General features: G+C 42.9%; 1 protein-coding gene across 1 annotated transcript in view; it reads right to left on the bottom strand.

Moving 5' to 3' along the window:
* Positions 1-17,854, bottom strand: part of TERB1 (telomere repeat binding bouquet formation protein 1) — a 39,637-nt gene that overhangs the window by 15,745 nt on the left and 6,038 nt on the right. The window contains exons 8-13 of the mRNA XM_078848161.1: positions 10,083-10,235; positions 9,184-9,315; positions 7,334-7,459; positions 4,289-4,532; positions 2,894-2,966; positions 1,911-2,275 (exon numbers count right to left, since the gene is read on the bottom strand). Coding sequence (XP_078704287.1) covers positions 1,911-2,275; positions 2,894-2,966; positions 4,289-4,532; positions 7,334-7,459; positions 9,184-9,315; positions 10,083-10,235 — 1,093 coding nt within the window. The remainder of the gene's footprint in view (positions 1-1,910; positions 2,276-2,893; positions 2,967-4,288; positions 4,533-7,333; positions 7,460-9,183; positions 9,316-10,082; positions 10,236-17,854) is intronic.

The raw sequence follows: 17,854 nt of genomic DNA, 5'->3' as shown, positions 1-17,854 counted from the left end.
AAGTCCCTGGGGCCGGATCTAATGCATCTGAGGGTGCTGAGGGAGTCGTGATATGATTGCAGAGCCATTGGCCATTATCTTTGAAAACTTGTGGCAATCGGGGGAAGGTCCGACAATTGGAAAAAGGCAAACAGAGTGCCCATCTTTAAAAAAGGGAAGAAGGAGAATCTGAGGAACTACAGACAGATCAGCCTCGCCTAAGTCCCTGGAAAAATCATGGAGCAAGTCCTCAAGGAATCCATTTTGAAGCACTTGGAGGAGAGGAAAGTGATGAGGAACAGTCAACATGAATTCACCAAGGGCAAGTCATGCCTGACCAGCCTGACTGCCTTCTATGACTAGATAACTGGCTCTGTGGATATGGGGAAAGCAGTGGATGTGACATATCTTGACTTTAGCAAAGCTTTTGATACAGTTTCCCACAGTATTCTTGCCAGCAAGTTAAAGAAGTACGGATTGGGCGAATGGACTATAAGGTGGATAGAAAGCTGGCTATATTGTCAGGCTTTACGGGTAGTGATCAACAGCTCAATGTCTAATTGACAGCCAGTATCAAAGCGGAGTGCCCCAGGGTCGGTCCTGGGGCTGGTTTTGTTGAAAACCTTCATTAATGATCTGGGATGAATTGCACCCTCAGGAAGTTCGCGGATGACACTAAGCCGAGGGGAGATGTTGGAAGGTAGGGATAGGGTCCAGAGTGACCTAGAGAAATTGGAGGATTGTGCCAAAAGAAATCTGATGAGGTTCAACAAAGACAAGTGCAGAGTCCTGCACTTAGGATGGAAGAATCCCATGCACTGCTACAGTGCATGGGACCGACTGGCTAAGTTGCAGTTCTGCAGAAAAGGACCTGGGGATTACAGTGGAAGAGAAGGTGGACATGAGTCAACAGTGTGCCCTTGTTGCCAAGAAGGCTAACGGCATATTGGTCTGCATTAGTAGGACCATTGCCAGCAGATCGAGGGAAATGATTATTCCCCTCTATTCGACACTGGTGAGGCCACATCTGGAGTATTGCACCCAGTTTTGGGCACCCACTACAGAAAGGATGTGGACAAATGGGAGAGAGTCCAGCCAGCAGAAGGCAACAAAAATGATTAGGTGGCGGGGCACATGATTTATGAGGAGAGGCTGAGGGAACTTGGCTTATTTAGTCTGCAGAAGAGAAGAGTGAGTGCTGTTTTGATAGCAGCCTTCAAGAACCTGAAGGGGGGGTTCCAAAGAGGATGGAGCGAGGCTGTTCTCAGTGGTGGCAGATGACAGAACAAGGAGCAATGGTCTCAAGTTGCAGTGGGAGAGGACTAGGTTGGATATTAGGAACTATTTCACTGGGAGGGTGGTGAAGCACTGGAATGGGTTACCTAGGGAGGTGGTGGAATCTCCATCCTTAGAGGTTTTTAAGGCCCAGCTTAACAAAGCCCTGGCTGCGATGATTTAGTTGGGGTTGGTCCTGCTTTGAGCACGGGGTTGAACTAATGACCTCCTGAGGTCTCTTCCAACCCTAATCTTCTATGATTCTATGAAAAGAAATGTGAGAGAAAACTGGGGAGAAAATATTATGGATTTTATAGTTTAAATATTTAATCTTGTATCAGATTTTTAAAATAGTACCTATAAATGCATTTGAGATAGCTGCAACCACTTCATCTAGAGTACAAAGACAAAATGCTTTTATTTTTCTTTATTGCATTGAGATTCTATTTTCTTTGATCTAAGATGGCAAAGATACTACATCTACACCTAAGAAAAGCTGTGGTGACCAAAAAGTGGACCGTTTTCTCTCACAATAAAGAGCTAGTTAGTAAAAAATAATGAAATAATTAAATAAAATGACATCTGATTTGGAAATTTTCATTAAGTGAACAGCAACTTTACATTTTTACTTTGCACTGAGACATCAAATACTATACCTTGCTTGAGGAACACACTGTTTCTTCTCACAAGCAGTTCGTTCATTTGTAGTATGACCTTTCTGTACACTACCTGTTTGTAGTTTATCAGCTGAATGCAGAGTAACATTTTGCTCACTCTCTCTGGTAGAAGCATCTACTGGAGTCACAGTCTTTAATATTCCATTTTTGGATGACTGATTATTTGCAGATGTAGTACGAACTAAATCATCAGACTTACAATTTAGCTGTGAACACTGCATTTTTGTATGTGTTCTTTCAGTGTCTGCTTTTGGATCACTGGCATTCATTTTACGGTATTTTGGTGTCGTTTGCATAACTGCTTCCCGAGGTATATCAACAAATATTTGTCTTCTTACTGTTTCCTATGTTGCAAAAATACCAATTAATGATTGTACAAAGCATTAATAAATCCTATCGTAGGGTGAGAAGAACACAGACTGGGCAATTTGAGGGTAGATCCTGTTAACTACGAAGCTGCAGAAGTGCCTGGCTTTAGTTAGACACTGTTAACAAGAAATCCAGAAAAGCTATGAAAAAGAATTTAAAGGCACTGTATCCTAGTGAGAACTTGGATCTGAAAGCAATAAACTGGGTCACATTACAGAGCAGTTCTAGAGGCCTGAGACTCATGTAAATTAAGTCACTGAGCACCTGGCTACTGACTACTTAAAGGGACCAGATAGTAATGGCAGACATAGGAAACCAGCAAGGAAAGACTGAACTGCATGCTGAACAAGACAGATACAGTACTATATAACACTGAATAATCTTTATACATACTGAGCTCTATCTGAATATTTCATCATCTTTTTCTGTTACACTCAGACCAATATGCTTATAGCTTTTCTTGTATGATTCTAGGTCATTTCACACAACTACTTTCTAGCTTTGTCACTTAACAAACCCAAATTATGCCATCTCCATTTCTATCACAGGGTTGATTACAAGGCTTTTTTATCTGATTTGTTCCCTTATGTTACAGATAGTATATAGCTTTCTTTAGCTGGATACTGCTTTTGATGGCTATGTACTGTTTCCACAGTTCGAAAGTTGCTGCATATATCCTTTAAACATAAGAAACATTTTAATTAATTTGAAATACATATAGACTATTACTTTTCAATAAACCATGAAAGTTACCTGGGTCTATCAATTCAAACAAGATATAAACAGAGTCCTAGCATAAGAAGGCTTAAGAGTTTACATTTTAGAGCTAGATATTTGGAGTACACATTTGTGCATGAAGTTATTATGACTGCACAGGCATTTCACACACAAATGTGGAAATGGTAGGTTCAAAATACATATGCACAGTATAGTGGGGCAGTTGCCCCACTTTGGCAGAGGAGGGGCTAATGCAGGCTAGTAAGAGCCTGTGCAGAACCTGGCCAACCAGAAAAGGGCAGAAAGGCAGCCAATCAGGGCCAGACTAGGCCCTATATAAAGGCTGCAAAGCAGAGGAGACAGCAGTCTCTTCTTGACAAGCAAGGGAGAAGGACTTGCTCCCTGCAGACAGAGCACCTAGGCTAGAGCAGTGCTGGGCAGGCCCAGGGGAGCAGAGAGAGCGCTCTGGCCTGTCACCTGCCAGACGGTGGCCCCTGACAAAAAGAGCCAAGAAGGTGCATGGGCCAAGGGGAAGTGACCCAGGGTACACAGGGAGAAGAGGGGATTGAAGGAGGGCAGTGGGAGACTGCCACTAGAGGGTCCCTGGATTGGGACCCAGAGTAGTGGGCAGGCCTGGGTTTTCCCCTCCCCTCCTACAGCGCACCTTACTATGGAGGAGCATGGCCAATGGACTGTGTCTTGTACCTGAGGCAAGTGACTAGACTTTGGGGCAGCAGGTGGCCACGAAAGCAGGTGCAGACTGAGGACTGCTGATACCCGCCCTGGAAGAGCAGGAGCACAGCCGGAGAGCTGCGTCCAGAAGAGGATGTCACAAGCCAGGGAGCAACGCAGGTCCCAGACAGCACAGCCGAGCAGGCAATGGACGGGACACCACCTGCGGAGCACCCTCTGCGGCTAGGACACAGCTAATTCCGGGAGTGACCAGCAGGAGGCACTGCGGTGGTGAACACAGCCGGTTACAGACACTTACAAAAATGTGGGTATTCTTTTTCCGCCTCACTGTTCAACCTGGATTAACTGCATACTAAGTACTACAGAACTGGATTTTCTACAATATAATATATTTTGTACGGTTTCTTGCAATGCACTAAAACTAAGATCTCAACCTTGTATTCATTCCGTTCTCTGAGTGCCTCCCCTCATCTCTATCTTATTATAATATACAGTAATGCCAAAATGAAGAGTTGCAGATGTCCAATTCTTTCCCACTTTTATAGTTCACTGAGATTATCTAATCTCTTTCCTCCTACTTCTCCCTAAACTCTTGAGGAAAAAGCTTTCTTTTGAGAGATTTGCTTAGGTTTACCATATTCTGAATAAACATGCCAACCTCATCATGCTCTTTTTCAAGAAGTTCTATTCTGTGTAAAATTTCTTTTACTTTCTTCCAATAGTCCTCTAGATTCCTCTCTTTAATCTGTAGATCCATTTTCAACTGTTCTGCATCATTCAGATTTAATGAATATTCATTTATTTTCAGAGACAATTTCTCAGCTTTGTAAAGCAGAAAATAAAATAAAAATGTGGTCTTTCTGAATAGTATACTGAAAAACATTTCATTTTTATATTTTTAATAGCTTAAACATTTAAAAAATAAAAATCCCAAATCCACTCTTCAGTTACAATATATATTACAACCTGTTTGTAGTAAATTTGGGTATAATGAAGTAGAATGAATGTTTCATATAGCTTCAATGTATATAATTGCAGTTTGCATTTTGAAAGCTATTGGTCCCAGTTCATCAAGATATTTAAACATGTAAGTAGTCTCACTGAAGCCATTGGAACTGCTCATGTGCTTGAAAGTAGGCATGTGCTTCTGTACTTTGCTGAATTGGGGCCATACTGAGTTGCAGTTATAGTAAAGCTTGCTTCTGTAGAAGTTGTTCCTTGAAAAACAACTTTACCATTGACCTGATCTGAAGTTCAATGACAGCTGTAGCCTCCCAGTTCTTATCAAGATCAGGCCATACGTTAAGGTTTGATTGTAATATTCTATCACTGTCCACCAAAAAATGGAAATTCAGTAGGAAATACACTATAAGTCAAGGGTTTTTTTGTTAGTTTGTTTGTAAGTGTCCCAAGTCCTACAAGCAAAAATGTGGTCACAACTATGCACCCGTATATGAATATGCAGTACTGCAGTAGTCTGGATAGATAGTTATGCAGTTAAGTACCAACTATTACCCAAATTGCACACATAATCACAATAACTGTGTGCACAGAAAGGCATAGAGTTGCACATAGATACTGGGCTTATAAAAACTGGTTTATGTGTTAGAACTGAATGTGACAAATATATTTTTATAAGTAAATGAAAGATAAAATAGAGTTTTCTAATGAACCTGTTGCATTTGGATCATGGCACTGAAAAAACGCTTGACCATATCTCATTTATAAAAACAACAAACAAACAAAACTCAGCCACAGAACACATTGAAAAGAGTATAATATCTTGCCATAACTGTCAATTCTATTATTTTTACCTCATATAAGCAGTAGAAAGAATCAGCACCTAAACGGTTGGTGGAGTTGTCTACAAATTAATCGACCTATAAAGGACTCCACTTACTGCTAAAAACCAATTCTGTTTCTAAAGACAATATCACAGGTTTAGAGCTAATTTAAGACGGTTGCCAGGTGTCTGGTTTTCGACCGGAACACCTGGTCGAAAAGGGATTCTGGTGGCTTTACTCAGCAGTGCTGACCAGTCCATTAAGTCCGATTGGCGTGGGGCTGGCTGGCTGGCTCCCTATGCAGCTCCGCACGGCTCTTGGGAAGTGTCTGGTATGTCCCTCCGGCTCCTAGGCACAGGGGCAGCCATGAGGGCTCTGCGTGCTGCCCCTGCCCTGAAAGCCAGCTCCGCAGCTTCCATGGGATGGAAACTGTGATCAATGGGAACTGCGAGGGCGGTACCTGCGGGCAGAGGCAGCTGCGCCTCTGCCTAGGAACCGGAGAACATGTCGCTGCTTCCCAGGAGCTGCCTGATGTAAGCGCCGCCCAGAGGTGCCCACACCCCAACCCAACCCCCTGCCCCAGCCCTCTTGCACCCCAACTCCCTCCTGGAGCCCACACCCCACACTCCAACCCCCAGTCCTGAACCCCCTCCTGCACCCAAACTCCCTCCTGGAGCCTGCACCCTGAGCTCCCTCCCACATCCCAACCCCCTTCCCCTGCCTGGAGTCCTCTCCAACACCCAAACTCCCTCCCAGAGCCTGCACCCCTGCCCCAGCCCTGAGCCCCCCTCTTACACCCAAACTCCCTCTGGAACCTACACTCCAGTGCTGACCCCCCCTTCCCGTACCCAAACTCCCTTCCAGAGCCCTCACCCCAACACCCTACCCCAGCCCTCACCCCCACCCTCCAAACGCCTCAGCCCCAGCCCTAAGCCCCCTCCTGCACCCCAAACCACTCATCTCTGGCCCCACCCCAGAGCCTGCAACCCTAGCTGGAGCCCTCTCTTGCACCCCAACTTCCTGTCCCAACCCAGAACCCCCTCCCACACCCTGAACCCCTCATTTCTGGCCTTACCTCAGAGCCCACACCCACAGCCCATACCTCCTCCCACAGCCCAATCCCCTGCCTCAGCTTGGAGCCCCCTCCTGCATCCCAAACCCTTCATCCCTGGCCCCACCCTAGAGCCCACACCTCCCAGCCAGAATACTCACCCCTGCCCCAACCCAGAGCCCCTCTCACACCCTGAACCCCTCATTTCTGGCCCCATCCTGGAGCCTGCACCGCCAGCCAGAGCCCTCAACCCCTCCTGCACCCCAACCCCATACCCCAGCCCAGAACCCCCTCCCACACCCTGAACCCCTCATTTCTCGCCTCACCCCGAGCCCTCACCCCTAGCTAGAGCCCTCACCCTCTCTGCACTTCAACCCCCTGCTCCAGCCCAGTGAAAAGGAGCAAGTGAGTGAAGGTGGGGGAGAGCAAGCGATGGAAGGAGGGGAGATGGACTGAGCAGGGGCAGGACTTCAGAGAAGGGGCGAGGCAGGGGGGCAAGGGTGTTCGGTTTTGTGCAATTAGAAAGTTGGCAACCCTATAATTTAAAAGGAATCAGCCTTTTGTTCACAGATTATGCATTCACCTGAAACTCTGCAACTTTACTTTCACCCCCTAAATGTTATAGCCATTCTAGGGTTGTAAATATACAACTATTCCCAAGGAAAACAAGGGTTAGTGAAGTGCACTCCATCACCAACCTGCTAGGGTTACAATTATTTTGAAGGTTACAAATCTTAAATACTGAGAACAATGCATTTCATTTTTTTTTAAAACAACTATAAGCTTACTGATTTGCTTGCAATTTTGCAGCACAAAAGTAGCAGCTTTGTTTACTTCTTCATCCTGAGACTCTGTTAATAACTGAATCATAAGTGGAAGGCCATTGTTCTGAAGCAGATCATACTGATTTTCTTCTAAAGAAGATTAGCATTAAAGGAAAATAAATCAGTTTCTAACTTGTACCGTGGTTACCAGTTTTCTTACATTATCTTTAGAAGACAGTATAAAGAACTCTAAGTAAAATTCAGCAAAATGTTTCTTTTTATCATGAGCCAAATTCATTAAATCATATCTGGGTAATTTCCGTATAATGCATGAACTACTTTATGTAAATTGTTTTATTTATTTTTTGTCCAGTTTAGGAAGCAATTAGGGACGATTCATAACTTCTAACTTACTATATGAAACAGTCACTTCTAAAATTTCAGTAGTAGTATAAGCAAATCCAATACGGATTGAGTCAGCTAAAAAGTAAATATTGCAAATTCAAGTGAAAAATACATAACTATCCATAATTAAAAGTCTGCATTTAAAATAAAACTAGAGTTTAAGTTAGTAAAAAACCTGTATATTTATTAAATGGGACCCAAGTGAATTTCAGTTGTTGACTAGGGCCTTATTTTTCATTAGGATTGTTGGTTATTTTGTTGGTTTGCACTAGTGCAGTTACCTTAGTGCAAAAAACAAACAAACCTCTCACGTACATATGCATAGTGTAAACTATGATTTACAATTGTCTGGCTTACTCCAGTTTGAAATTTAGGTACATTAGTACAAAAATCTGCATTGTAAACCGAGCCTATATAATCAGTTCTTCCCTAGGCAAGAAAAGAACAGTCACCACATGCATAATTCTTGTAATTGTCTAAAATTGTGTTTTCTAAAACTATGCTAACATTTGCAAAAACATTTTTATAGTTCAGACAGGATCTTAAACTCTCTAATTATATTGGATCTTTTATTTTCTTTCAAAAAAATCCTTAACTCTTCAAACAATAACATATTAAAATAAAAATTCTCTTATATTCTACAAGATCATCAAATTTATATTTGCAATATATTTTCCAAGGAGCAAAGCCCGCCTTTGATTCAATTAGTTCCTTTACAGCCCAATCCATCTCCTGTCGAAACTGTCAAATTACCACTTACTTCAAAGGAAGCAGGATTAGGGCTTTACAAGATATTCTGTTTGACAGATTCCAGAGTGCTCTTGAGAGAAAAGCGAACAATATAAACAAACAATGGTCAGTATCTAGCAACTATCCATGCAGTTTGCTTTCATTGCCACAGGGAACCAACTGACAGTCTGAGTTGAGCAACTTTACTTTGGACAACAAACTGACACTAAGATGTCAGGCAAAAGCATTTCAGACAAAATTCTGTTCTTACTTCCAAAACAATGCTATTAAATTCAGTAATTTTTTTTTATAGGTGAAATTTATCCCTGTGCAAAGGGTCAGCACAACACCTATGCACCAAGTACTACAGGAGCAATTAAAATAGGGCTTAAAGTGGAACTTATGTAATGCAGATGTCTTGTTCTGGCCCTCTGGACAAAGTGAATTTCACCTTATGTGAATGAGGTGAACAGGATTTGGTCCTTTGAGGGCTCCTCATGAGACTCTACTTTCTTTTAATCCTGAAGATACTGTAAGTTGTATGGAGATAACAGTTCTTCAAAACCAAAGATAGAACACTACAGAAAACTAAACATTTTCTTTGAGTTTTAACATTGAATTAAATTATGTGGAAGAACTTTGCTTTGAAGCATAGTATTTTAATGAAAACTGCTGAGGAGTGTGGCATTGAAGTGGCTAAAGCCACAAATCAAAATTCATAAAAGAAATCAGAATCTTACCACAACCTTCTGTGCAATGCCCAAGTGTAAGAATAATACTCATTTTTTCTCCTGAATCCAGAGTATCATAAGTCAGCAACCTCAGGAGCTTAGACACAATGTGATACTTTACCAGGACATCACCAACGGCAGCTATGAGTATAAAATAATTTAAAAGAGACTAATTAAACTGTAACAGTAAGTACCCAACACAATGCAACAAAAATACATTTTCCTTTTCAGGGTGTCCTCCATATCCCCAAAGAAGCCTTGAGATTGCCCCCATTTTCCCCCTGCTTTCACTCCCTCTCTCCAACATTTGAAGTCAGTATCCTCTGCTTTCAGTGGTCCAGTCCTGTAAATGCTCTTTCTCAGCCCCAACACTGTCCCATCCCCCAAATCCTGGTGCGGAAGAAGCCCTGATAAATCAGGGCTCTGCAGTACACTGGGGTGCAGATCCCTGGAAAGGTTCCCCAAATCCTTTACCAGATTTAGCACATAGAAAACTCACTGCAGTTGGAGAGGACATGAAGATCTAACTCTTAGGTTTATCAGCCATAAGTTCCTCCCCATAGAACAACTGGAGACACTTCCTCTAAAGTCGTCAAGCTTCTCCAAAGACTTAGGGGCACCTACATTTGTTTGTGTATCTATGTGCTAAAAATCAAGCTGTTAGTCACACCCTCATGTCTCTGCATATCCCAACAGGTGCACGTGCATTTTCTTCACTCCTTCTAATTTCAGTTGGTGAGTGTTTAGGGAATTCTGACACGTAAAACTGTATTTTGCACATGTGCAATATATGTACACTTACTTGTCATTTCATGTCCATCTACATACTTTTCTTCTAAAATCTAGCCCTACTAGTTTATTTCTAGAAATACCATATATATAAAAATGTTTGGGGTCCATTCACTCACAGTTATCAGCAATGCAAGCATCTAGAGTTTTTGTTACCACTACTGCAAGTTTTGCGCTTGAGTAACTTCTAGATGAATCCCGGACCAGCTTGATAAGTACTTCAGCTAATATGTCTAATCCACCAACAGAAACAAAGTATTCTTGTACGCGTGCTTAAGGAAAAAAAGAATAAATACTGAATTACAACATTTATATCTCTTAACTATAACAATACTAATAAAGCAACATGGTAATGATTTGTTGTGTGTGTACACTAATTTTCCTGCCATCTAATGCAATTCCAATTCCGTCAATACAACATAATCAAAATTGGAAATATAGGAGAGATGGCAAATTTAGAAATGTATTTTTCATAAGAATTATAGAAAATATACAAACATAATATACACATGTAAACAATGTACTTGTGTTCTGCTTGATTTCATTTAATTATAGCCATTATTTTCTGTGTTGTAATAACGATGAACATTTGGAAAATGCCTTTAATCAAAATGACTCCCAAAGAATTTTACAGATTTTACTAACTTGAAGCTAATGGGACTATTTGTGGAGTAAGGTACTACTTGACATGAGTAAAGATATCAGAATCTAGCCCTTAAAGTAAATGTCACCATGTGCAAAGGAACCACACAAAGCCCTCTAAGTCACTTAAACTGTATGTTGTTTTGCAATGATGAAAGGGATGCTGATGGACAAGTTGCACCACTGGTATTCAGGGGATTGTGGAAGGGGCTGCTCACTACTCCTAAACAGGCAAGCACAGAAAGGGCTATTAGGGTAGGCAATAGAGAGGGCATTTTGGACTTGCATTTACGTAGACCCACTGATCCAGAATTTCCTCAAAAGGGGAGTAGAGAGGCAGCAACCAATTTTCCAGCCTGAAGACGGCATTTTCAGCCAAGCAATCTGCCTGCAGGCTGAGGACATAGATTACTCAGGCCTGGTCTACATCTAAACTTAGACTGACATAGCTACAGTGCTCAGGGGTGTGAAAAATCCATACCCCTGAGCGCCATAGCTATACCAACCTAACCTTGGTGTAGAAACAGTGAGGTCAATGGAAGGTGGCTTCTGTCAACCTAGCTACTGTTGCTCAGGAAAGTGAAGTTCCTACAGCGATGGAAAACCTCCAGTGTTATGGTGACATAGCCATGTCACTACACAGCCCATGTAGAGAGTAGACATGGCCTTATTCTGGGAACAGTAGCAACTATTATGGTCAGAGTTGACATGCAGCTTCCATTCCAAACTCGCTATCTCAGTTCTTCTTAACTTTCATAAAAGGAAGTTTATTTACCTTTATAATAACTTGAGTTCTTCAAAATGTGTGGTCCCTGTGGGCATTCACTGTAGGTGCATCCATTTGCCTGAGACTGGGAGACTCTTCACTAGCAGTGTCTGTTAGTCTGCACCTGCGCCCTGTACTTCCCCATGATGTAAACTGAAAACATAAGGAGCAGTGTAGACTGACCACATCTCCAGTTCCTACTCTTCTTTGAATCATATGAGGATCTGAGCAGAGGGGAAGGGAGGTTGGTTATGAATACCCATAGGTGCCACACATCTTGAAGAACTCCAGTTACATAAGTAACCTTTCTTTCTTCTTCGAGTGTTGGTTCCTATGGGTATTCGCTGTGAGTCATTCACAACCAGAAATCATTGAGGAGATAGAGAGTGCGAGGGACCCATGCTGTCCTACTGATTGAAGAACTGTTGTGACAAAGGATGCAGCAGCTGAAAAAGCCTGGACCAAGGCATAGTGGATGGTAAAGGTGTGCAATGAGCTCCAGTTTACCATTTCTACAGATTTCTACGAGAGATATATTTTGGAGAGAATTTACAGAGATAGCGTGTGCTCCAGTAGAGTGGGCCCTAACATCCTGAGAAGGAGGGGTTTCCCTTTGTTCATAACGCAGTCAGATATGAGAACACCACTTGCACCTCAAACTCCTTTATCCTTCTTCCCAGAGCCACGTAGTCTGCAGTGATCCGCTCAAGGTCATTCTTGCCAGTATCATTGGTGCCCATATGGAGAAGCAGGAAGGGGTAGCGATCTGAGGGCTTGATGAGTCTTGGCAGTCTCTCCATCACATCGTGAATCCTAGCTCCTGGCAAGCAGCAGACTTCTCGGTTTTCCCAGTTGGGGCAGCAGATAGATGACTCAGTCCCCCTGAGGAGAGAGTCCCTGACCACCACCACCCGCCTCCTTCTCTTGGGAGCGGTGGTCATGGAACCCCCATCCCTAGGACAGTGTATCTCATGCCTTCCAATCGGCGGAGTCTCCTTCTGTTCCCTTCCCTCAGATGTATCACCTAGTCCACTCTCCGCATTAGTATCTGTGGAGAGAACATGAAAACGGTTGCTTACCTGTATCTGCGTTGCTGGTACGTGGACGCTCCCCTTTCTTCTTCTGGAGGTCACATGCTGCCAGATTTCTTCACCGTCCTCCTGTCCCCGCTGCGCAGCCTGCTCTGAATCTTCAGAACATTGTGTCCGTAGAAGCATATCCTGACGTCTGTCCAGGGAATCTTCAGTTTCTCTTATGCAACGCAGGGTCGATACTTGTTTCTCCAGACCTTTAACCTTCTCTGATGGAGGGATGTGTCCTTAAGAGAACTCCAATGCCAGGTGGCACTGTTGTCATATGAACCCAGAAGGTGGCATGTAATATATCAGTGGAAAACTAACAACATACCAATCATTAATATTCTTCTGTGATGTATGTACAGTAAACCCAGAAAGATCTTTACAGATATTTTAATCACATATTTCCAGTATATGTTTAAACCAGATATGTCGGTGGAGTTAAACAAACAGGTTTTCTTCAGAAAAAGAAAGGAGGCCAACACCTCAAACCAGGTCTGGGCAAATTCAATGAGCTCTTGCTTTGTATCAGACGTTGCAGGAAGAGATCATGTGCATTGTAAAAATCACAGCAGGGGAGGAACCAGCATGGTGTCTACACCAGATAGTATAGTGTCTATACCCATCAGGAGAAAGGAACTTCATGAACTTCATGTGGGCTTACTTTTCAAAGGTTTACTAGGCTGTAAAAAGAAGCGGAGAGAATCCCTAAGTTATCCTTCACCTGTGGAGACAAAGGAAGTGAGAACTTTGAGCTCTGTGAAAGATCCTGGCCACAGAGTCTGGTCAGTCATCTGGAAAAGAGACTTGGTGAGAAACACTTCTTTGAACAACAGACTAGTTTGTTAAATCAGGTTTTAGTCTTGGATGTGTATTTTTTTACTTTTGTTTACTTGTAACTCTTTCTATCTTTATTCCTTATACTTGGTATCACTTAAACCTATGACTTTTTGTTTAATAAGCTTGTTTTACTTTGCAGTAAACCAATTCAGTGCTTTGATTAAAACAGAGCATTTGTTAACCCCAGTTAAGGTAATAAACTGCTTGGTACCATCTCTTTAAGGGAGCAGCAAACTTCCTAACTTTTGTAATTGTTCAGCGAGAGGACTGGACACTACTGGGCAGATGGTTTGTGGGAAATTCAGGACTGGAAGGGTCATCCTGGCTGGTGGAAAGCAGGGCGTGACTTGCATATTTGTATGTTGGCTGTTGGTGTCAGGACTGCAAACCACAGCAACACAGCACATAAGGCACCCAGAGTTGCAGGGCAGGTGGTGACATAACCTCTTACTGGCCTGGGTTGAACCCCGAAGTGTCACAAGGGGATTACAGAGGCCAGAGTTGTCATCCTGAACGTCAAATGGGGTATGAAGACATTAATTTGTCGAAGATCTTGTTGTTGGGAATGAGGAAGCACCCAGAATACAAACTCTTCCCCTTGTGTTGAGGCATGGGCTCTAAGACAGTACTGTTGAAAGGAGGTCTTCTGCTTGGACTTTCTTAGGAAACCCCGAGGAATGAAACCAGGAAGCCTGGCTCTTAACTACCAAAGTAGTCATAGAACAAAAGGAAGTGTCAGCTGCTCCCAGCAATGCTTGAAGGGACAACCATGCTATGAGCTTCCCTTCATCCAAGATAGCTTGGAACTGAGGTCTGAGCTCCTGAGGAAACTTGTTAGAGAGCCGAGAGAGCTTATTGTAATCAATAAAGTCATATTTCAAAATCAGAGTCTGATAATTCGCTATCTAGAATTGTAGGCTATCAGAAGAAAAATTTCTCCCAAGAAGGTCCAGCTTTAGCATTCTTATTGGAGGGAGTAGACCAAGGCTGGTGCAGCCTGTTGTGCCTGGTAACAGGCTGTACTATTAATGAATTAGGGATAAGGTGGGAAAACAAAAATTCCACTCCTTTAGGTGGAACACAGCATCTTTTATCTGCTCTTTTTAGAGTTGAGGCACAGGTGGCTGGAGTGTGCCAAACATCCTTGGCTAGTTCCAGAATGGCCTCATTGATAGGAAGTGCCACCCTGTCAGGGCCTGAAGTCTGGAGGGTGTCTGTAAAGCTTCTGCAATATTCCTCAGGAAATTCCTGAAATTGTTTATAATTATTTGGCAGTGAAGGTGAAGAAAGTGTTGCAGATGGATAGGGATGTACTGGCTAAGCAGGTGGTTCTTTCTCCTCATAGAGCTCCTGAGGGGACTAAGGCTCTTCTCTAGATGTCTGAACACACTCCTGCTCTGATTTCCTGGAGATGGGAGGTCTAAAATAAGAGTCCCAAGCTCCTAAAAGAGCGTAGGGTTGTGTATTGGAATGGAGGTGGATATGGCTGTAAGGATATGAAAGTGGAACCCGCTAGCAAGGGTACCCCTGGTGCAATAGTATGTCTTACAAGGGTGAGTGGAAGCCAGTAAAGCTCTGGACCCCTTACCACATGTCTTGTGATTCCAGAACAGCTAGTAGATGGGACCAAGGAACAATGTGTTGTTGACACTGGTAGCCAATTCCATGGCTGGTGGAAGGAACCAATGAGTAACATACTGTCAGTATAGGAGATCACTGGATCAGAAAGTAGTGGTGATTCTGGGTTGGTGTAGACCACTAGGTGCTCAAGAACAGTATAGCCTAGACCAGCTGGAGAGCAAGACGAATTTCTGAGCACAGGCGGATCTAATGGTGCAGGCAGTAAGTGATGGTACCGGTAAATCCCTTTTCCTCTTAAAGTGCTGAGCCAATGCTACTGTTGGTGACTGCTGTCTCCTTTCTTTCACTGGGAGTGGGGCCTGCCTCTTACGCAGGTAACTGTTTTTGTACAACCCTAGATTTCAGTGTCGACAGTGCCAGGCTATCGTCTTGTCTAGAAGCTCCAGACCCACACATAGTGCCTGATTTAGCAGAGGAAGGAGAGACTAAGCTCTTCTTAGAGGGCTTAGATGGGGACCTCTCCTACTTTCCACAGAAGTGTTTTATCTTCATTACATCCATGCCTATCAGAGTCTTTAGCGCTAGGATCTGATGAGCCAGAACAGTGAAGCACCAGGTTTGGAAGGGCAAAAGAAAGTGGATCTTGCCGATATACAGAGAGGTCAGATTTCCCTGTATTAGGCTGTGGCCTCATGGAGAGCTCCATTTAGATGTCTCCCAAGTCGAAATTCATGAGATTGTCATGCACGAGCTGGGAAACAACAACAAATCTCACACTTAGAATATGTGACTCTGCAAAGCAATAGAGGCGGGGAAGGGGGGTGTATGTGAGTCATCAGCTGGGAAGACAAGGGGACAGGCCACACAGGACTTAAAACCAGGAATTTTGGGCATAATAGATGCCCCAGACAGGGAAGGTGAAGGGAGAAGGGGAGAAAACTCTAACCCCAAACACTAAGTATACTTTAAAATTAACTAGTTAATTAATAGGAACTAGGTAGAAAAAACCTGGAAAAAATAGGCAGGAATACTGTAAAGCAGTAGACACTGCCGGAGTTCCGTCTCGGACAATGAGTGGCAGAAAGGAAATAAAGAGATGGTCAGTCTGTGCTGCCCCTTATTCTCTCAGAGCATGGCACGAGGAAGGGCAGGGCACAGGTGCAGATCAATGGATGCTGCTAGTGAAGAATCTTCCAGGCTCAGGCATATGGAGTTCATGCACAGTCACAATGAGTACCCATAGGAACCAGCACTCAGAGAAGAACTCATTCTTTTTGAGATGAAGTTTTTCCTGTTTGGTCTCAGTCAAAAGACAAATTTCTTTTGGAAAGTTTTAGCAAAATTTCTTCAGTCAGCTTTCTGTTTTTGCATGTGTGTAGGCCTAACTTGACATGAGTAACTTGACATAAATAAGACCTCATGTCTCCCGCGGTGTCAAGGTTCCTCCCCCACTCTGAACTCTAGGGTACAGATGTGGGGACCGGCCTGAAAAACCTCCTAAGCTTATCTTTATCAGCTTAGGTAAAAACTTCCCCAAGGTACAAAATATTCCACCCTTTGTCCTTGGATTGGCCACTACCACCACCAAACAGATACTGGTTACTGGGGAAGAGCTGTTTGGAAACGTCTTTCCCCCCAAAACCTTGCACCCCACTTTCTGGACAAGGTTTGGTAAAAAGCCTCACCAATTTGCCTAGGTGACTACAGACCCAATCCTCCCAACACTTGCACCCCCCTTTCTAGGGAAATGTTGGATAAAAAGCCTCACCAATTTGCATAGGTGACCACAGACCCAAACCCTTGGATCTGAGAACAATGAAAAAGCATTCAGTTTTCTTACAAGAAGACTTTTAATAGAAATAGAAGTAAATAGAAATAAAGAAATTCCCCCTGTAAAATCAGGATGGTAGATACCTTACAGGGTAATTAGATTTAAAACATAGAGAACCCCTCTAGGCAAAACCTTAAGTTACAAAAAAGATACACAGACAGAAATAGTTATTCTATTCAGCACAGTTCTTTTCTCAGCCATTTAAAGAATTCATAATCTAACACATACCTAGCTAGATTACTTACTAAAAGTTCTAAGACTCCATTCCTGGTCTATCCCCGGCAGAAACAACATATAGACAGACACACAGACCCTTTGTTTCTCTCCCTCCTCCCAGCTTTTGAAAGTATCTTGTCTCCTCCTTGGTCATTTTGGTCAGGTGCCAGTGAGGTTACCTTTAGCTTCTTAACCCTTTACAGGTGAGAGGAGCTTTTCCCTGGCCAGGAGAGATTTTAAAGGGGTTTACCCTTCCCTTTATATTTATGACACGGGCAAAGATTGGGAAGGTGAATGGAAGATTAAGTTGTATATAAGGGTGTAACAAGCATTAGTCTCCAGTCAGTCTAGCTAAGATAAGCTAGAACACCCTTGTACTAGAGACAATGGACCAGATAAACCTGGAATGTAGGTATCAGTTTATACATGAACAACACATTCACAGAGCATGCTGTACAGGGATTGGTTCCTGAAAAGTAACCAAGTCAATCATGAAGCACATAATGCTGAGAGAGAGAGCGTGCCTGCATTTGAGCCTGGGCATGTTAGGCATAGTGTTGCTGTATTAAATTAAAGTGACAAATTCCAGAGTTGAACTGAGTTTTTGAGAATGGAATGGAAGAGACTCTCTGGGAATCCCAGCAATGTGTTTAAAAACAAAAAAGCCACACACATTTCTCCCATGTGTTCTGATCAGAAATTCTGTGCATGGATACCTCAGGTACTTGTTCAAACTTGGATTATTTTGTAGACATTATTAAAATGTAAGTAGCAAGCTCAGTTTGAAGGAAGTTGGCTCAGTATTTTTGAACTTATGGCTGTTGAAAGGATTTTATGTATGTATAGAAGCATTTTGTTAGGTTCCATTGTTCCAGCATGTACAGTAATGTAATTGTTTTTATGCTCCCTCTAAAGTAAATTAAAATAATGAGAACATAG

This window comes from Lepidochelys kempii, chromosome 12, assembly GCF_965140285.1.
Source record: "Lepidochelys kempii isolate rLepKem1 chromosome 12, rLepKem1.hap1, whole genome shotgun sequence".
Taxonomy (NCBI): domain Eukaryota; kingdom Metazoa; phylum Chordata; order Testudines; family Cheloniidae; genus Lepidochelys; species Lepidochelys kempii.
This window is presented reverse-complemented; position numbering and strand designations above follow the sequence as displayed.